At 43.8% G+C, this 18,208-nt stretch overlaps 1 protein-coding gene across 1 annotated transcript in view; it reads left to right on the forward strand.

Moving 5' to 3' along the window:
* Positions 1-18,208, forward strand: part of DYSF (dysferlin) — a 206,061-nt gene that overhangs the window by 65,166 nt on the left and 122,687 nt on the right. Inside the window, 3 exon segments of the mRNA XM_090281506.1 lie at positions 9,670-9,738; positions 9,870-9,924; positions 13,546-13,629. Of these exon segments, the coding sequence (XP_090137632.1) occupies positions 9,670-9,738; positions 9,870-9,924; positions 13,546-13,629 (208 nt within the window).

The raw sequence follows: 18,208 nt of genomic DNA on the forward strand, positions 1-18,208 counted from the left end.
CATCAAACGTGCCACCCCTAGTCCTTCACTTCAAACATGTCTCGAGGCCCATCCCTTCTCTCTGCCCCCATAGCTACTGTCATCTCTTCCCAGGACCACACAGCAACCTAGGGTCCCTACTCTTGTTCAGGCTTTCCTCATAGGGAATCACCAGAATAATTAATCTAAAACGTAGCCTTGTATCTACAATGAAGTTCAAAATGCATAACCTGGCTGGCCAGGTCCTGCCCACAAACTTTCTCTCCTCATCTCCATGGTCAATATTAGCCCACACAGTCCTTGCAGGAGTGAGGAAACAGCGCCCCTACTGGGGATGTATAGCACTGCAACCCGACTTGAGCATTGAGTTGGGTTGGGGGCCCTTGTGTGGGTATTATTAAAAATAAAAAGGACTGTTCAGAGTGAGAGGCAAACAAATGTTTATTTGAGTCCAATAAGAATAGCTATTTGGGAAGCTCTGATTCAGGAAGAAGTCCAAATAATGTTCTAATGAGGAGACAAAGGCATGGGATATTTATAAGAAAGGGAAGGGAAATAATTACATCAATAGAAGGGAGACATTTCTATTGGTACAGATAGCATAACATAGGATGTTGACTCTAAACAGTGTTTTAAATATTCAGTTCTGTAGTCATCAGTCTAGTAATCACAATAACTGCTTTCTTGTTACAATTGTAAACAGTGTGTTGGGGCACAAGGTTGCTTAGGCCCTGTGCAAAGATTAGTGGGCCCTGCTTTAACATTTCAAGGTTTGAAGTATTATAAGACATGCGGAGCAGTTGGTGTGGCAGCTCCAGCTCCATTTTACAGTCGCTTCATTTATATTATTGCCTACAGTACAAACCATGCAGCTCACGTGGCGGCTGTGTGTCCTCCCTCATCTGCCCTGTCTCTCACTTCCCTATGTGGTCCCACCTCTCCCCTTTGGCCATGCCTGTGCACACCGGCACCCTTCCTGACCTTTTCTCCCAAAACGTGTTGCATCTTTCAATGTCCAGCATCTGAAACCCCCACAGGCCTGATAGGCTGATTCAGATGCCTGGGCACCATCTGCATGGCTCTCTGTTAGCCCGCTTTCCATTATATTGTCGTATTTATTAGTATGTATTTCTCTGACTTGTGGGGAAATAAGAACCCACTCTTATTTACTCCCTAAGCTCAGAGAAGAGCCTGTGGTGGAAAGGCCTAGACATGTGGAAAACTGACATGTCAGGTGGGAGCAGACTCTGGCCCTGCTTGGCTCCCGGACCCCTTGTGGAGGGACCTCTGAGCTTTGTGCCAACGTCAGGGAGATGGCAGGGTGGGCTCAGCACCCTCCGAGGTCCTGCAAACCTTTCAAAGAGTCTCACCAGGGCTAGGTGGGTTGAGTCGGATGACTTGGGTGTTAATGGGAAAATTGGAACAGGGCAGAGGACAGGGCTGAGAAGTTAGGGGTGGATTGAGGGTGGGGCCCTGCAGTCATGTCCCCTGTTGCTTCAGAGGCAACCAGGCGGTTTAGGACAATTTTAGAAAAGTTAAAAAAAATAACAATAAACACTAAAAGGCAAGGGTGCTGATAGAGGTGGTGTGGGTTCCCATTCACAGCACTTTGCAATTTTCCTTTCACTTCATCTCAGATTCATTTCAGAAAGAAGCAGGATCTTCCTGCTCATCCTGCCACCAAAGGGACCCCTGAAGTCTAGGGATGGAGCCCGCGGGGCAGGGGGGCTCATCGCTGAGGTGCAGGTGTGATTTCAGAAGGCCTCGGAAAGGCCTTGGGTATGCACATTCCCTGTACCTTCTCTCTGATGTTCAGACTACCTGCTTTCGTTATTGGTGTACATATTTATCAGGGAATTTTTAAACATACAGAAAAGTGTAAATAAAATTACCTTTAAGGCAATTTTCATGTTTACAAAGTTCATGTTTGGTGGATATCTTTCTACTTTTTTTTCCTTATGTATAAATAATAGACTTTTCACTTAACTTTAATGTTTTAAAATATAAAGGACAGTTAAGAGAATGGTTCAGTGAACATTCACCCACTGGTATGGGCTCCACTTCGATTAAACAGTTGTTAACATTTTGTGGCATTTACTTCTCTATCTAAAGAGCTACTCCGCCCCCCCCCCCGCCCCCCCACTGCATCATTTGAAACCTAGTTGCTGACTTAACCTCTAAAGTTTTCAGCATTCATCTTCTGAGAAAAAGGAAATTCTTTATAACCACCATAACATTATCACACCTAGGAAATGAACAATTATTTCCTAATGTTATTAGATGGTGCATACAAATTTTCTCTGATTATCCCCCAAAATGGAATTCGTGTTTTGCATTTGGTTGTTATACCTCCTTGTCTCTTCTGTAAGTATCTTTCACATGTCCCCACCCCATTTTTCTCACCCCATGATGTTGAAATTTTGAAGAGCCCAGGCCATTTGCCCATGTTCTGAATTTATCTGAGTGTTCCTTCTAGTGCTAACTTGTTCCTCTGGCCTGTGTATTTCCTGGAAACTGGAAGTTAGGTCCTGAGACCAGATTAGATTCAGATGAAATACTTCGGCAAGAACGTGTCATAGGTGGTTTTCCATCCATCATACTGCATCACACCAGGAAGCAGTGATGGCAGCTTGTCCCATCATCAGTGGTGACTGATCACTTGGTGAAGGCGGTGTTTCCAGATCTCTCCCTTGCCAAAGAACATGCTCCTCTTTGTAGTTTGCACATAATCTGTGGGTGATATATTGGCACTGTGTGGATGTCCTGTTTTCTACAATCTCTTACCTAATACTCTACAAAGCCTTGACCTTGCTTGAGCAAGTCAGGTACTTGGGATTGCAAAGTAGTGATTTTCCCATTATCATTCCTTCCCTTTATCAGCTAGCATTTTTTTTCTGCAAAGAAGCATTTTCTTCCCCCTCTGCCCTTTTGAGTGTTAATATGGGACCTCAATGTTTATTAATTCTATGTGTTGAAATCAGTCATTATTGTGGGGATGTATGAATTGTCTGAGGTTGGCCATTGAGAACCCCTTCCAGCGGGCTCCTCCACCCCCAGTCTAACACAGGGTCTCAATGCAGCGTGTGTGGGAGAGGTAACTCTGATTGTAAACGCATTCACAGTGAGGTGGAAATGCTCTCTGTGGGTCCTTACCTGGTGCAATTTGGCTTTGGACTTGGGGTCAGGGTCTGATACTCTCTTCCTGGTTTCAAGAGGGACTGTGACAAGAAGGCAGGAAGGAAGCGGGAAGGCTTGCCAGACAGTCTTGCAGGACACTTAATCTAAGGACCGGGACCAATTTTTTCAGTGGGATAGATGAGAAAGTGAATATCTTGATGTGGTTTTATTCCACATCCCCTGGGATGGTAGGATGCTTCGATGATGGTTACAGCCAAGACTGATTGGTCTTCAAATTCAGCGGCTGTCCTTGGAGCTAAGTCTCAGTGCTCGGGGCTCCTGGCTGCTCCTGAGTCCTCGTTGGTACCTTCATCTCCCTAGATCTCCTGTTCTGAGACGCCCTGGGCTGGCCCTGGGTTTTTTTTCTAGGAAGGTGCCAATGTCTGAGGGTGTTGATGGAGGTAGGGGACCTGGCTGAAGTTGGGGACTATGCATGTAGAGTTGATTGGTGGCTGGGCTGGTGCCAGAAGCTGCACCCTCCTTTTTTCCTCTAGCAGGAAAAGAGGCAGTTGAGACCTTCCCTCCTGAAAGTTTCAGTCTGCTGGTCCCCAGGCCCGTGTGTCCCCCTCTCTCCCTCAGTCACCTTGTGGCCTCCCCTACAGTTTCTCTGCTATCCTTACTGCCTGTCTCTCTCTCAGTCTGCTCGTGTGTCACCATTTCTCATTACACCCCACTAGGAAGAGACCTGCGGTTTTGCCCTTTGTGTGTCCTACTCCAGCCTGACACTCTGCATTTTCTCTTCTGTACACTTGGTGGCACTGTTATCCAAGATGTGAACCATACCTGATTTGGCCGAGCTACTAGAGCAGCGGTTCTCAACATGTGGGTCGCGACCCCTTTGGGGGTCTAACGACTCTTTCACAGGAGTCGCCTAAGACCATCAGAAAACACATATATAATTACATATTGTTTTTGTGATTAATCACTATGGTTTAATTATGTTCAATTTGTAACAATGAAAATACATCCTGCATATCAGATATCTACATTATGATTCATAACAGTAGCAAAATTACAGTTATGAAGTAGCAACAAAAATAATTTTATGGTTGGGGGTCACCACAGCATGAGGAACTGTATTAAAGGGTCGCAGCATCAGGAAGGTTGAGAACCACTGTACCCCATACCTGGGGAAAAAATTGGATTAGGTTACAGTTCATTTTCATTATTTGCAGATTCTGTATTTGCAAATTTGCCTACTTGCTAAAATCTATTTGTAACTCCAAAATGAGTACTCAAGGTACTTTCCTGATCATTTGTGCACATGCGCAATGGCAACAAAACTTAGAGCTGGCGCACTTCCCTGTTGCTGGCTGAGTTGGAACAACGTGAAGCTCTGCCTTCTTGTTTCAGCTCTCATCTTGTAAATGTGTCTTTCTCTTGGTCTACTTAGTGTTCTGTTCTTTGCCTTTCATTGGTGATTTTGCTGTTTAAGACAGCCCCCGGGTGTAGTGCTGCAGTGCTTTCCAGTGTTCCTAAGTGCAAGAAGGTTGTGACGTGCCTTATGGAGAAAATCTATGTTAGATAAGCTTCCTTCAAGCATGAGGTAGTGCTCTTGATGATGAATTCAATGTTAATGAATCAACAATATATATTAAATAAGGTGTCTTTAACTAGAAACACATATAACACAAAGTTATAATATTGATTAATAGACAAAAATGTGAACAAGGCTGGCAAGAACTTAACACTGTATTTCCCCTAGAAGCAATAGTTCATTATTTGCTAATTCAGTGTTCTCGGTGATTTAAAGAACGTGTAACTACCACCAATGGTGAGAATCAGCTATACCTATGCAGTTTGGGAAACTGCTGTTATCATCTAATATTTTCTAAGGTTACCAAATAGCCTTTGAAATCAATTATTTAATGGCTCCATACTGTTCTGTTAGAGGAATATAACATAACATTTAACCTATTTTTGGATTTTTTTTTGCTGTTGCAATTTTCCTCTTTTATGAAACCTGTTGTGACAAATCAGTGTATAGGAGTCTTTGTCCACACTCTGCTTTCCACAGGGAAGTTCCTAGAACCGGGTCAGAGGGCATGCTTATTTTTAAGTAGTATTTGGTAAAGGTGGTTGAATACCCCTCCAGAAAGTTTGTACTAATTATATTCTATCAGCAAGTGAAGGAGGTTCTTTTTTTAAGGCTTGGGGAAGATGAGAAGAAGCTTGGTGCTGCCCTGGCTGAGTGTGTGGGGAGTACAATGGGATAGGAAGGCTCTTGGGGACTTGAGGACCAGAGGCCGTGCTGGCTGGGGGTGGCCCTGGGACCAGCTACTCAGGTTCTCAGACCCTCATCCCAGTGACTCTTTCAGGGGCAGCCTGTGAAGGGAGCCAGGTTGAAGTGCTTCCCTTGCTGTGGAGGAGGTCTGCGACTTCCTGCATCATTCCTGGGAGCGTGGGGACAGCCTGTGCCTTTGGCGCAATGTTGGTTGGGTCTCTCAGCTGTGTATGGTTAAAGGGTCCTTCTTTCATGTTTTAAAGTTTTGCTCATCTAATTTTTGAATTAGGTAATATATTGATTATATATGTATATACATCCATCTGTCTATACCTATCTATCATCTATGTCTAATCATATCTATCTGCAATTTCTATCATCTGTCATGAAAACTCTTCCTCTCTCTCTGCGCCCATCCAACAATTTGTCATTTCATTTCCTCCCTTGCAATTGAAATCACTGCAGTTAGTTTCCTTTGCAGCCTTCTGGTTTCATTATGTATATGCAAGCAACTCTGACTATAAATTCTTAGATTTTACCCTTTTAACACAGATGTTTGCACACTGTATTTATTGTTCTACCCCTTGCATTTCAATTTCTCCCCAGTTTTATTGAGATATAATTGACATATAGAACTGTATAAATTTGAGGCATGCAGCATAATGACTTGATTTATATTGAGAAGTGATTGTCATAATAAGTTTAGTTAACATCCATCCTCTCATATAGATACCTACCCCCTACAAAAGAGCACGATGTTTTTTCCCTTGTGACCAGAACTCTTAGGATCTACTCTCTTAACAACTTTCAAATGTACCTACAGCTGTGTTAACCATAGTCTATGTGTTATATGTCACAGCCCCATTACTTAGCTTTTCAATTAATAAGATAACTTGGAGATTGTTTCATGTCACAAGGCAGTCCTAATTTTTTTTTAGAGCTGCATAGTACTCCATTGTGTGGCTGGACCAACATTTATTTAACCTGCCCTCTGTCAGTAAACACATGGGTTATTCCCAATCCTTGCCAGTACAAGCCATGCTGCAGTGAATAACCTCATATGTATGCCATTCTGCACATGTGCAGGTATTTCTGCAGGATACGAGTCTAGAAGTGGAACTGGTAGGTCAAGGGTATTTGCATTTGGCTTTTTGAAGTGGCCAATTGACCTCCATAGGGGTCGACTTTCCCCAAAGCCTTGCCAGTAGAGGGCTGACAGGCTTTAGATATTTTTACAAATCTGATGGATGAGAAATGGTATTTCATTAGTTTTATTTGTGTTTCTTCCATCATGGGTGAGGCTGAGCATCTTTCTAGGCGCTTTACAACCCTTTTTAAGCTCATTCCTGAGAGCTGCATCCCACTCTGCCTGCCATTCAGTTGGATTGTCAGGCTCTCTTCTTTCCTTTTAATCACATAAGGGCCACATCCTGGAACCCATCCCTGCCCCAGCCTTTGCCTGGGCTCCTCTCACAGGGAGCAGGACAGGGTGGGGACAGTGGCTGGCACTGGGTGGACCAAGGATAGAGACAGTCTTGGCTGCACCATTGTCTCGTCTCATGGAGGGACTGAAACCACTGATCTAGGTCAGCTGCTCATTAAATGAGCTGATGCATGTAAAATGCTTCACACAATGCAGGGCCCCTAGTAAATGCTCTGAAAAAGATTGCACATTATTTTTATGTGTAGGACATGCAAACCTACCGGAATCCTATATATCTGAAACGAAGTCTTTACCTGCTGTCCCTGTGAGGGTACAGGATGCCCTGAGCTAAGGGGCTTGGTGCTGCCCCCGGGACTCCAAGGGCAGAGCAGAGCACTAGAGCTGCTGGTTTAGATCCGATTTCCACCTCTGCTAGGTTTCTTGTTTGTGGAAAGCCAAGTCTTTTTTTTTTTTTTTAATATGTTTTATTGATTATGCTGTTACAGTTGTCCCAATTTCTTTTCCCTTTGCTCCCCTCCACCCAGTGACCCCCTCCCTCCAGTTGTCCCCCCTCACTTAGTCCATGCCCATTGGTTGTGCACATAGTTCTTCTCAACATCTTCCTGTCTACTCCATTCCCTTCTACTATGCTTCTTAATTCCTGTACCATCTCCTTCCCTTTTCCCCCTTCCCCCTCCCCGCTGTCCTCCCCCCAGTATGTTCCCCATACCTATAATTCTTTTTCCATTCTCGTTGCCTACTTAGTTTGCCTTTGTTTTGATTCCCTAGCTTCTGCTGTTGGTTGTTGTGATACAGTTTTCATTTTAATGTTCATAGTTTTGATCCTCTTTCTCCTAAACAAGTCCCTTTAACTTCTCATATAACAGTGGTTTAGATCTGATGAACTCCTTCAGTTTTACTCTGTCCTGGAAGCACTTTCTCTGCCCTTCTATTCTGAATGACAGCTTTGCTGGATAGAGTAATCGTGGCTGTGGGTTTTTGCTTTTCATTACTTTGAATATTTCTTGCCAGTTCCTTCTTGCCTGCAGAGTCTCCTTTGAGAAATCAGCTGATAGTCTTAATTGGGACCCCTTTGTACATAATTCTCTTCTTCTCTCTTGCTGCTTTTAAGATTCCCTCTTTATCTTTAATTTTTGACATTTTGATTATAATCTGTCTTAGTGTGGTTCTCCCTGGGTCCAGTTTTTCTGGAACTCTCTGTGCTTCCCGGACCTGTAAGTCTATTTCCTTCCCCAAGTTAGGGAAGTTCTGCTTCATTATTTTTTCACATAATTTTTCAATTTTTAGTTCTTCTTCTTCACCTTCTGGCAATCCTATAATTTGGATGTTCATTTGCTTATAGCTGTCCCAGAGGTTTCTGAGCCTGTCCTCATTTTCCTCACTTTTTGTTTCCTCTTTCTGCATTGGTCGACTGTTTGTTCCTTCCCTATGTTCCGGTTTGTTGATTTGATCCCTGGTTTTCCTTCTCTCACCACTAGTTTCGTATGTGTTTTCATTCATTTCAGCAGGACTAGCCTTCATTCCTTCCCTGTTTTGTTCAATATCTTTTGTTAATTCTGTAAGCTGCCTTATGACTATAGCTCTGAACTGAGCCTCAGAAAGATTATCTATTTGTTCATTGGTTAATTCACATATTTGCTTTTTGGTTAGCTGCGTGATTGGCATTTCAATCTTGGTTCCTGCCATCCTGACCATTTTCATTTATCTTTCCTTCTTGGGCGGGGCTGTCACACCTGCTATGCTATCAGGGGCAGAGCCCCGTGCACTAGTCACTACCGGGTGACCCTTCTCACCACACTGTGGCGCTTTGTGTGGGGGTGGGGATCCAAGATGGGTTCCTGCTGTTACTCTCCACTGAGAGACCGGGAGCCTCCTCCTCCATCCCCACCCCCTCTGGGCCTCACAGTCCGAGGCAATGGGGGTCTGCTTTTCCCAGTGTTGGAATCGCAAGCTGACAGGTCTGGACTGTAGCCGGGGGTGCTCCCCAGGTGCTTCTTGCCTCCCCTTAAATACGGGTGTCTGTGCTTACTGCCGTCCTGCCGCCATCACTGCTGCTGCCGCGGACAGCACAGCTTGACCTCTCTGCCCTGGGTTCACCCCTCCTACCCGTCCAGACAAGCACCACTTGTTTATAACTTCATACGTTGGACTTCCATGTAGCTTTATTTTCTGGAACTTCTGGTTATTTCTGGTTTTGTGGTAGTTGTAATCTGTCTTAGTTGTGGAGGGAGACAGAGCATGTCAGTCTAAGCCTCCATCTTGGCCGGAAGTCGGAAAGCCAAGTCTTAAGAGCAGGGCTGATCTTAGGCAGACTGTGGCTTATGGGGTTTTTATATTCATTTAATTTTCCTCTTACGCTTGCATGCTGGTGCACAGCCTTGGCCTGGCCCTTTAGTTCCCTTCTCTCCTTCTCCTTCCATCTCTAAACTCTTAGGGCTCACAGTCTTCCAAAGTGGCAGGTGATTTGGGCTGACAGGGGAAAAGAATTGCCTCAGGAAGTAGGGCCCTAGGAAAGTGAGTCTGGACTCAGGACCTCCCCATTTAGGGTCATTGCCTGTAATGGGAGGTGGGGGAGGGGGAATTCTAGCCCAAAATGAAGGTGAGGGCTGTCGCATTCAGGCAATCTATTCCCCAGATTTGGGTCTGATGCCCTCAGCTCTGTCTGACTTACTATTATTGAGCTTTGTCTCTGCAAAGATTCCCTGTGTCTGAGCTCACTGCACAGGGCCCCAAGGCCCTCAGGGCCTTCTGCTCAGCATGACAGAGAATGGTTGCTGGCTGGGGTGGTGATCCCCCAGGGAGTCCAGAGTCTCTGTGGAGCTCTATCCACCTCTGTGTCTTCTAGCTCTGCAGCAAAATCCTGGAGAAGACAGCCAACCCTCAGTGGAACCAGAGCATTACGCTGCCTGCCATGGTGAGCCTTGTCCCCAGGGGGCCCACCCCAGGAGGCCCCAGGCTCCTGGCCTCCTCAGTATCCTGCCCGCGTCCCAGATTTCCGGTTTATCAAAAGGACTCCCCACCAACGTGTATCTCTTCCCTCTATAGTTTCCCTCCATGTGTGAGAAAATGAGGATTCGTGTCATGGACTGGTGAGTTCTGGGTTCGGGGTCTTTAGAGGTGAGTTCTGGGCTCAGGGGTCCTTCAGTTCAGTCTGCATGCAGTGGGAGAGTGTGTCTGGGTGACTCATACTCCTCTGAAGGAAGCAGAGGAGGAGCAGATGTGGACCATCCTTGGGAAGCTTACTCACAGCTCTGGTTGGAGGCAGATAGGAGGGCAGCCAGGTGGGGCTGGAAGGGCTCCAGGAGCCCGAGATCCCTGAGGCCAAGAGGGGCCAGGAAGGCTTCCTGGAGGAGGTGGAGTTTTGATAAGTACAGGATGAGGGCATTCCAGTGAAGAGGGAATGATGAGCAAAGCCAAGGAGGCTGGAAAGAACAGAGCTTCTGGGGGAATAGGCTGTGACACCCCCTGGGGAGGTGGGATGGAATGGAAAGGTCTCCAGGCTGGCAGGTGTCAGGGCTACCTGAACAGGGGATGCCAGTGGGGCTTTCAGCAGATGAGGGCAATGCCCACACGGACATCTTAGTAAAGAAATAGCATCTACCACTTGTTGAGCACCTACTATAGGCCAGGCCCTGTGCCCAGTGTACACTACACATGCACAGTCTCACCTGATCCTCAGCTTGACCCCTTCTTTACAGATGAGGAGGAAGGTTTGCAAAGATTGGGTAATCTTCTCAAGTTGACAGCTGGGAAGCAGCTGGGGCCAGGCCTGCTGCTCCCAAAGCCCACACTCTTAACCATAGGCCACACTGCCTCATGCTTGTTGAGGTGGTCTTTCCCATACCTGAGGGGAGCTTAGGGGTCCACACGCTGACCTCTATGCACCAGGCTTTCCAAAAGGAGAGAGCTGTCCTTTCTCTGCCCCCCAAAAATCTTGGCTGTGCGGTTCCCAGTGTGCTGTCCTTTGGTCTCAGGCCCAAGGCACCCCCAGCCAGGGGGATAATGAGAGACTAGGGAAAACCCCCAGGCCGCAGGGCCATTAAAGTGCATGCCAGTTCCCCAGGCCTAAAGAAAACAGCTTGTGAGAATTAGAGGAGAGGAAGGGAACAGCCAGGAGGACCAGGAGGAGAGGCCTCTCGGGCTCCGACCGCAGGTATGTTCTGTGGGGAAGCGGTTTGGGGGAGAGATGTGCTTTACATCCACAGATGATCTCTTCATCTTAGCTTGCCGTGTGCGGGCACACGTGTGCGTTGTGTTGACTGGGGGCGACTGGCTCCGTGTGTCTGTGCTTGTGGATGTGTATGTGTGTGTGTGTGTGCACACACGGAGCCAGTTGTCCCATGTGTGTGGGGCTCTGCCTTGCCTGAGTCCCCGTGCGCTGTGTCAAAGGCATCAGCATACTGTACAATCCAAACACATTACGGAATCTGGTGGTTGCCTCTCTGGTTCGGGTTGAAGTGGCATTTTTATTGTGAGTCTATTTTCAGACTTGCTGTATTTTCCAAAAGCAACCCCAAACCCCAAAACCCAGATCTTGGCCAGAAAGCATTCCACTACTGCAAGTTCCTATCCAGAATAGTGCTTTCTTCCCAGAAAACTCAGATAAACTTGCGTTATTACCTGAATCCTGGAAATACCATCTAGTCCATATGGCCTTTTCTCTGTAACTTAATCTTCCATTTGATTCTTTCAGAATTTTTTTTTCTTCATTAAAAAACAAAAACCCCCAAGTACCCCCTCCTGCCCACATTAAAACAAAACCTCTCTTCCTGTTCCATTTCCCTGTTCAGCAGACTCAGGTAGGACCAGATGTCAGAAATCCCATCCCTCTCCAAGTGCAGGTCTCTTCTAGGGGTTGGCCCTGGAGGCAGTTTAAAGTGCCATCAGCTGTCAGTTATCTGGGGTTGATGATCTAATTGTAAAATGTGTAAGGGAATTATAACTTTCCAATTCATATGAACTCATTCACCAGGAAGAGTGATAAAGATCTGTGCTGACAATTCACTCTTCCCAATGTAGCCCCTGCCCTGATGGAAAACGTTAATACTGAAGCTTAATCACCTCCCTGGGCAATACAAAGAGAAAGGAAGGGAGCAGCAGAGATCAGGTTGAGACTTAAAAGAGGAAGAACATCCCCCTGCCCAGTGTTTTTCCCAGTGGGGCTTGGGTGTATCATTGCCTGAAGCCACATATGGCCAAAGGATAGGAAGCAGGGAGACAGGGCCTTCAGGCTCAAAAACAGAGGGAAATGCACCCCGGAAGCTTTCAGAAGGAGGTAGGTCTTGCTCAGCCCAGTGTTTCTCAACCTCAGCATGATGACATTTGGACCAGAAAATTCTTTTACGTGGGAGACTGTATTATGCATTGCAGGATGTTTAGCAGGAACCATGGCTTCTCTCTACACCCCTCCCCCAATATCAAAAATGTCTCCAGACATTGCCAGGTGTCCCCTGGGAATCAAAATCAATGGATTGAGAACCTGTGGGCTAGCCTAACAGGGAGGCAGCAGGTTGCTGCAGTCAAAGCTCTGGTTTCCATGTCAGGCATATGCCACTCAAATCCCAGCTTTGCTATCTTGGTGAATTATTTAATCTTATAAACCTCAGCTTTCTCATCTGGGGTTGCAACTAATTGTAGTGCCTACCTCATAGGATTGATGTGAGGACATGAGTTAGGTCTCGTGATGGATTTAGGACAGTGCTTGGCTTTCAGTAGGTCTCAAAAAATGCCTGCTATTACTATGTATTTTTATCAAAGGGGCAAGTGTGGGCCTGAACAGGACATTGTTGGCTAATGGGTTCACTAACCAGTAAGTCTCCTCGAGCTCCTACACACAGGCCCTATGCTGGCTGGGAGGGGAGAAGCCGTCTTCCTAGGAAGCCCGGAGCCGTGTGTGCCATGGTATGCTGGAACAGAAGACAGGACTCTGGGTCTAGTTCTGTCTCTGCCTCTCCCTCCCAGGCTGACCTTGGACAAGGACCTTCCTGGTTCTAAGTCTCAGTTTCCTCATGTGTGCAACGGAGATGATAACAAAAGTACCTGTTTTTTTAAGGCTGTTGAGAGGATCCTGGGAGATAAAGGAGGTTAAAACTGTTTCGTCACATAGAAAGTCAGATACAATTATCCCTCTCCCCCCTCCTTTCTGGTCACTCTGATCCATGTTTCCTGAGGGCGGGATGGGGGTTGGGCAGAGGAGGGCAAAGGGGAAAAAATTAAGACAACTGTAATAGAATAACAATTTTAAAAATAAAAATAAAAGTCAGATATAAAAAGGAATAGTGCATTAGTGTTGGCTACTTTAAAATCGTGGCCTTGGAGATAGTTTCTTCCTAGTTACTTGGTTTTCTCTTTGGTTTGGATATTTTTTGAGTTCCTGGAGCCTGGCTCTCCCTGTGTCTGGGGTTCTGGCTCCTTGAGCAGCCTCCTGCCTCTGGCCTCCTCGCTCTTACCTGTCATGTCCCCAAAGACATCCAGGCTGGCAGCCCAGTGTTGGCTTGGTGAAGGGAGCTGATGGGTATTGAAATGGACTAGTTTCCACCTGAGGAGGCCTGAGCAACCCTTCATATCCAGTCTCTTTTGCCCTGGGATTACCAGGCCTTGGTAACATACCCAGTGTGAAGACTGAGACCCCTAATGATGTACAACCAAGGCCATTTCCTTTTGGTTAGGCTGTGGTCTTCAATCCCCCTTCTGTTCAGGCCTTCTCTGTGCCCTATTCTAGGGACCCGCCTTACCCACAATGATATCGTGGCCACCAGCTACCTGAATATGTCGAAAATCTCTGCCCCTGGAGGAGAAATAGAAGGTAAGCTCCCTTCTCTTCGGGCCCCTAGTCCCCCATGCTCTCCCTTGTTCCACCCCTGCCTGACTTACGCCTCTAGTTTTGAGAGTTTTCGGAAGGAAGATGATAAGGTCTTTGCTGCCCATTTCCTAGGGAGAAGGGCTCTGGCCAATGAGAGATGGGCTTACAACACTGAGGATTCTCCATACCTCGGAGGGTGGGATGCACCCCTGATGGTACAGAGGGGACAGTTCACACTGCAGATGATACTGGGGGCAGCAGTGACGCCATCCATGCAGTTCTGTATTGGTTGACTGTGCTCTAGCAGTGTTTAGTTTGAAATACCTTTCATTGCTCTGTTAAGAAGTGGTCCATTATCATTTTGTAAAAATTTAAGGAAACAATCTGAAAGAAGTTTATAAAATTTACCCATTAAATTACCCATAAACCTATCCTCTATCCAGCCTACCTTCTATCTAGACAAAAATGAACTTGATATTCTGGGACCTTTCTGTATGTGTGTGTGTGTGTGTGTATGTGTATGCATATGTATGTATACACATACATGTAGGCACATGCACCTATCTATATACATGGTAAACTTTGTTTTGAAAAATTTTCAGTTGCTTTGAATATTGCTTTCTGTCACTTGGCAATATAATATATCTTATTAAATATTCTACAATATAATTCTGAATGAATACATGTGTTCTGCATATGAATGTACCATAATCTATGTTAACTAGCTAATGTTGAATTGTTTAGGTATTTTCTAGTGTTCTTCATGTTCTAAATAATTAACTTCATATTGAATATTTTTGTAGCTGACTTTATTCAGTTCACAGTTTTCTTTTTGGAGGAATGCCTAAAAGTGGAATTGCTGTGTCAAAGGATTTGAATATTTTAAAGCTTTTGGTATTTATCAAAACTGACTTTCAAAAAGACTAAACTGAGTTACACTCTAATCACATACATTTATTTTGCTGAACCTTCACCAACACAGAGCAAAATAGTGATATTAAAACAGGACTTTGTTAATTTGATGGGTGAATTTTATTGTTGCCTTGATTTTCATTTCATTGGTAGCTGATGAAGTTGACAAATGAAATTTTTAAAATATTTTATTAGTTATATATTTATATACTTTAGTCTATGATGTTCTATTGTAAATTTCCTGTTCCTATTCTTGTTTATATTTTTGATAGTATGTTTGTCTTTTTCTCATTGTTTTGTAAGAGTTCTGTATGTGTATGGGTCTTAACTTTCCCCTTTCATATACGTGGTGAATCATTTTTGTCAGGTTTTTTTTTTTTTTTTTTTACCATTTAATAGTTTTTGATGGATAGAAATTTAAATTATTTTGGTAGTCAAATCTGTTAATTTTTTCCTTAGTGCATAAGGCAAGGATCTAACATTACTTTTTCCAAAATTGTTCTTTGATGATACCACCACTATATATTCAATAATTTTTTCCTTATATTTGGAAATACCACCTTTATCCCTTACTAAATTACTAAACGTGTTATTGGGCTTGTTTCTTGATTTTCTATTATCTTTAATTGATACATGTACTTATTATTTCTTAGGTTTTAGTATCCAGATTATGTTGGCTCTGTAAAATTAATTGGAAACATTTAAAGTCTTTTCTAGTATCTGGAATAGTTTATATAACATAAGAATATAGTCATTTGAGGGTTTGAAATAATTCACCCATAAAACCATATGGGCTAGGTGATCTTTTTGAGTGAGTGTAGTACTAGCTCTTTAAAAACTTCAGTTTCTCCTGTGATCATTGTTATTTTCAGTTTGTTACTTTTACTATAGTCAGTTTTGATAATTTATATTTTCCTAGAAAAGCGTTTATTACATTTAAGTCTTCTAATTTGTTTACACAGTGTTGTACAGATCAATAATTTAAGCAATTCTCTACCAGTGATGTTTCCTCCTTTCTTATTTCTAATGATGTGTTTTCTTTTTTTCTTATTGTGATTAACCTTGTCAGAAGATTTTGTCCCCCTACTTTATTGGATGTCTCAAAAAATCAGTTTTTGGATTTATTTATCAATTCTAACATTTTTGCTACTTTAAAAAATATACAACTTAAAGATTTTATTTATTTATTTTTAGAGAGAGGAAAAGGGAGGGAGAAAGAGAGAGAGAAACATTGAAGTGAGAGAGAAACATCGATCGGTTGCCTCTTGAATGTATCCAGACTGGGGTGTACCTGCAATGCAGGCACATGTCCTGACAGGGAATTGAACCCGTGATCTTTTCCTTTGCAGGATGATACCCAACCAACTGAGCCGCACTGATCAGGACCTTTTTATTTTTTTCCTTTCTGATTTTTAATTCTCTCATTTTTTAAATCTTTTCTTTAACCCTTTTTATACTTATTTTGTTATTTCCTATTTCAGCTTTCTAGTTAATTCTTATGTTTATATTCAGTATCTTTTAAAACATTTCTTTTTTAATTTTCAGTATTTTGTATTTAAACAATATAAGTATTGTTTCTGTCCTATACATCATGCTTTGGCCTTCAGCAAACCCCCAGCTTATACTTGGACTCTGACTTTTACTTTTATTTTTTGCATCTAAATATTTAATCTATTTTGAATTTATTTTGGTGTGTTTTCAGAGAGCAGTCTAATTTGATTCCTTTGTAGGTAGTCTTTTTTTTTATAACTAGATGCTGCTTATAGAACTGTATCTTTCTTATTGTAGATTAAAAAATTACTTTGATCAATCTAGATGCAGGACACTTTTAAATTGACTTTTGTCTGAGGCATGGTGAATTCTTAAGTCTGAGCTGAGGAATAATTGCTTTTATTCTAACATTACAACAAGGATGGCTGAAGGCAGGGCGGGGTGGGGGGGAATAAGAGCTGGAGTTTGGAACCAGGCAGCTTAGGTTCCAATTCTGCTTCTTTGCAGCTGAGTGAGTTGCTCCAGTCTTGTCCTACTAGTCACAGGCTCATGAGGTTGTTATAAGGATCCAGTGAGATTATAAATGTAAAGTTGTTGGAGTGTCTGGCACACAATAAACCCTAAAGTAACGTTTGCTGGATAGTATCATTATTATTGGCTTCCTGTATCACTGATTTTGTCCTGTATTAATTCTGTTTTTTACTACTTCCCATGTGTAGTAAAGCTGGCTACTGCATTTTCAGTTTGTCACGCCTTCTTTTTCCTGTCATTCCCTTTGAATAGTTTCCTTTCCCTCTTTGTCTGTTCTCTCCCAGAAGTTTTGCTTTGTTCCACAAACACTATGTCTCCTTGCACTCTATTAAGAATTCAAAATGATTTTCTGAGAATGTCAGGTGAATGTTCTCCTCAATCTTACAGATGTTGTTTCCCTAGCTTGGTGGGCACACTGTTATTCCTCCTCCCTCCTCTACTCACTGTCGAACAAGATCTGTTCAGTGTTGGTGTCTTCCCGCAGACAGGGTCCGCAGGTCTCTGTGCATCCATCTTGTCAGATCTTTACCTGGAGGACAGGCTAACGTGCCCCGTTTCTGGAAGACTCCCCCTAGGGCTCTTGAAGTTGACCAATCCCTTCTTCTAGGTTCTCTGAAACATTAAAAAAAGAACTTTCAATTGTAGAAAATTCAAGCACACATAAAAGTAAAGGATTGTACAATGAATTCCCAGCTGCCTTCACTCAGCTTTAACATCTAGCTGCTTTCTCTGCCATTTCGATTTCGTTGTTGATATGTGTAATTAGTGGACTACATGAAAACTGCCTCCCAAAAGGCGCTGCTATCAGGGCTTGCCTATCCCCCTCCTAACTGTGGGAGCTCCCGTCCCAGCCTGTGGTCCCCCTTCTCTAATGCTGCTCAGAGAATTTCTGAGAAACGCTATCTTGGCTGTAGGAAGATTTGAGGGGGCAGTGAGTGTAGCATGAGTGTGGGGTGGGAGAAAGGCTATTCTGGCCCCCAGTGCAGAGCGGAACTCCTGCTCTGAAAGAAACATCTCCAATTTTCTGACCGGTGCTGTCCGCGTCTCTGAATCCAGGGACAGACCCTGGTAGAGGCACAAAGTGACCTTCTAACTGTTTTCCGACAGTCACTGTTTCAGAAGGCGGTGCCTTCCATAAACTACTGGAGGGAGAGGGACAGTTTAGATCCCTGTTCCCCCATCAGCCTTCCTTCTCAGGGTGATGATGGCCTGGATTTTTTCCAGGGTGTTGTATTTTAATGAAAATGCGAGAAAGATGTTTATTTCGCCACTAGATGGCGCTCAGGCCATGGGCAACCCAGTGTGGTTCAGGGAGCCATTGAAAGGCGGATAGTTGTCTCCCATAGATTGTTTTGAAACTAAATGAGAATATTTCTGCAACCAGCTAACCAGTTTTATTTTATCATTTTTTTCTTGAAAATTTTAACGTTTTTATTTTGAATAATTTTAGACCTACAGAAAAACTGCAAATATGGTGCAAATTTCCTGCATACCCTTCATGCAGTTCTCCAAATGTGTGGTTATTTTTTGTATATTTTATTGATTATGCTGTTACAGTTGTCCCAATTTCTTTTCCCTTTGCTCCTCTCTTTCCAGTACCCCACTTCCCTCCAGCAATCCCACCCTCCTTAGTTCATGTTCATGGGTC

The sequence above is a fragment of the Furipterus horrens genome, unplaced genomic scaffold, assembly GCF_987537825.1.
Source record: "Furipterus horrens unplaced genomic scaffold, mFurHor1.1.pri manual_scaffold_6, whole genome shotgun sequence".
Taxonomy (NCBI): domain Eukaryota; kingdom Metazoa; phylum Chordata; class Mammalia; order Chiroptera; family Furipteridae; genus Furipterus; species Furipterus horrens.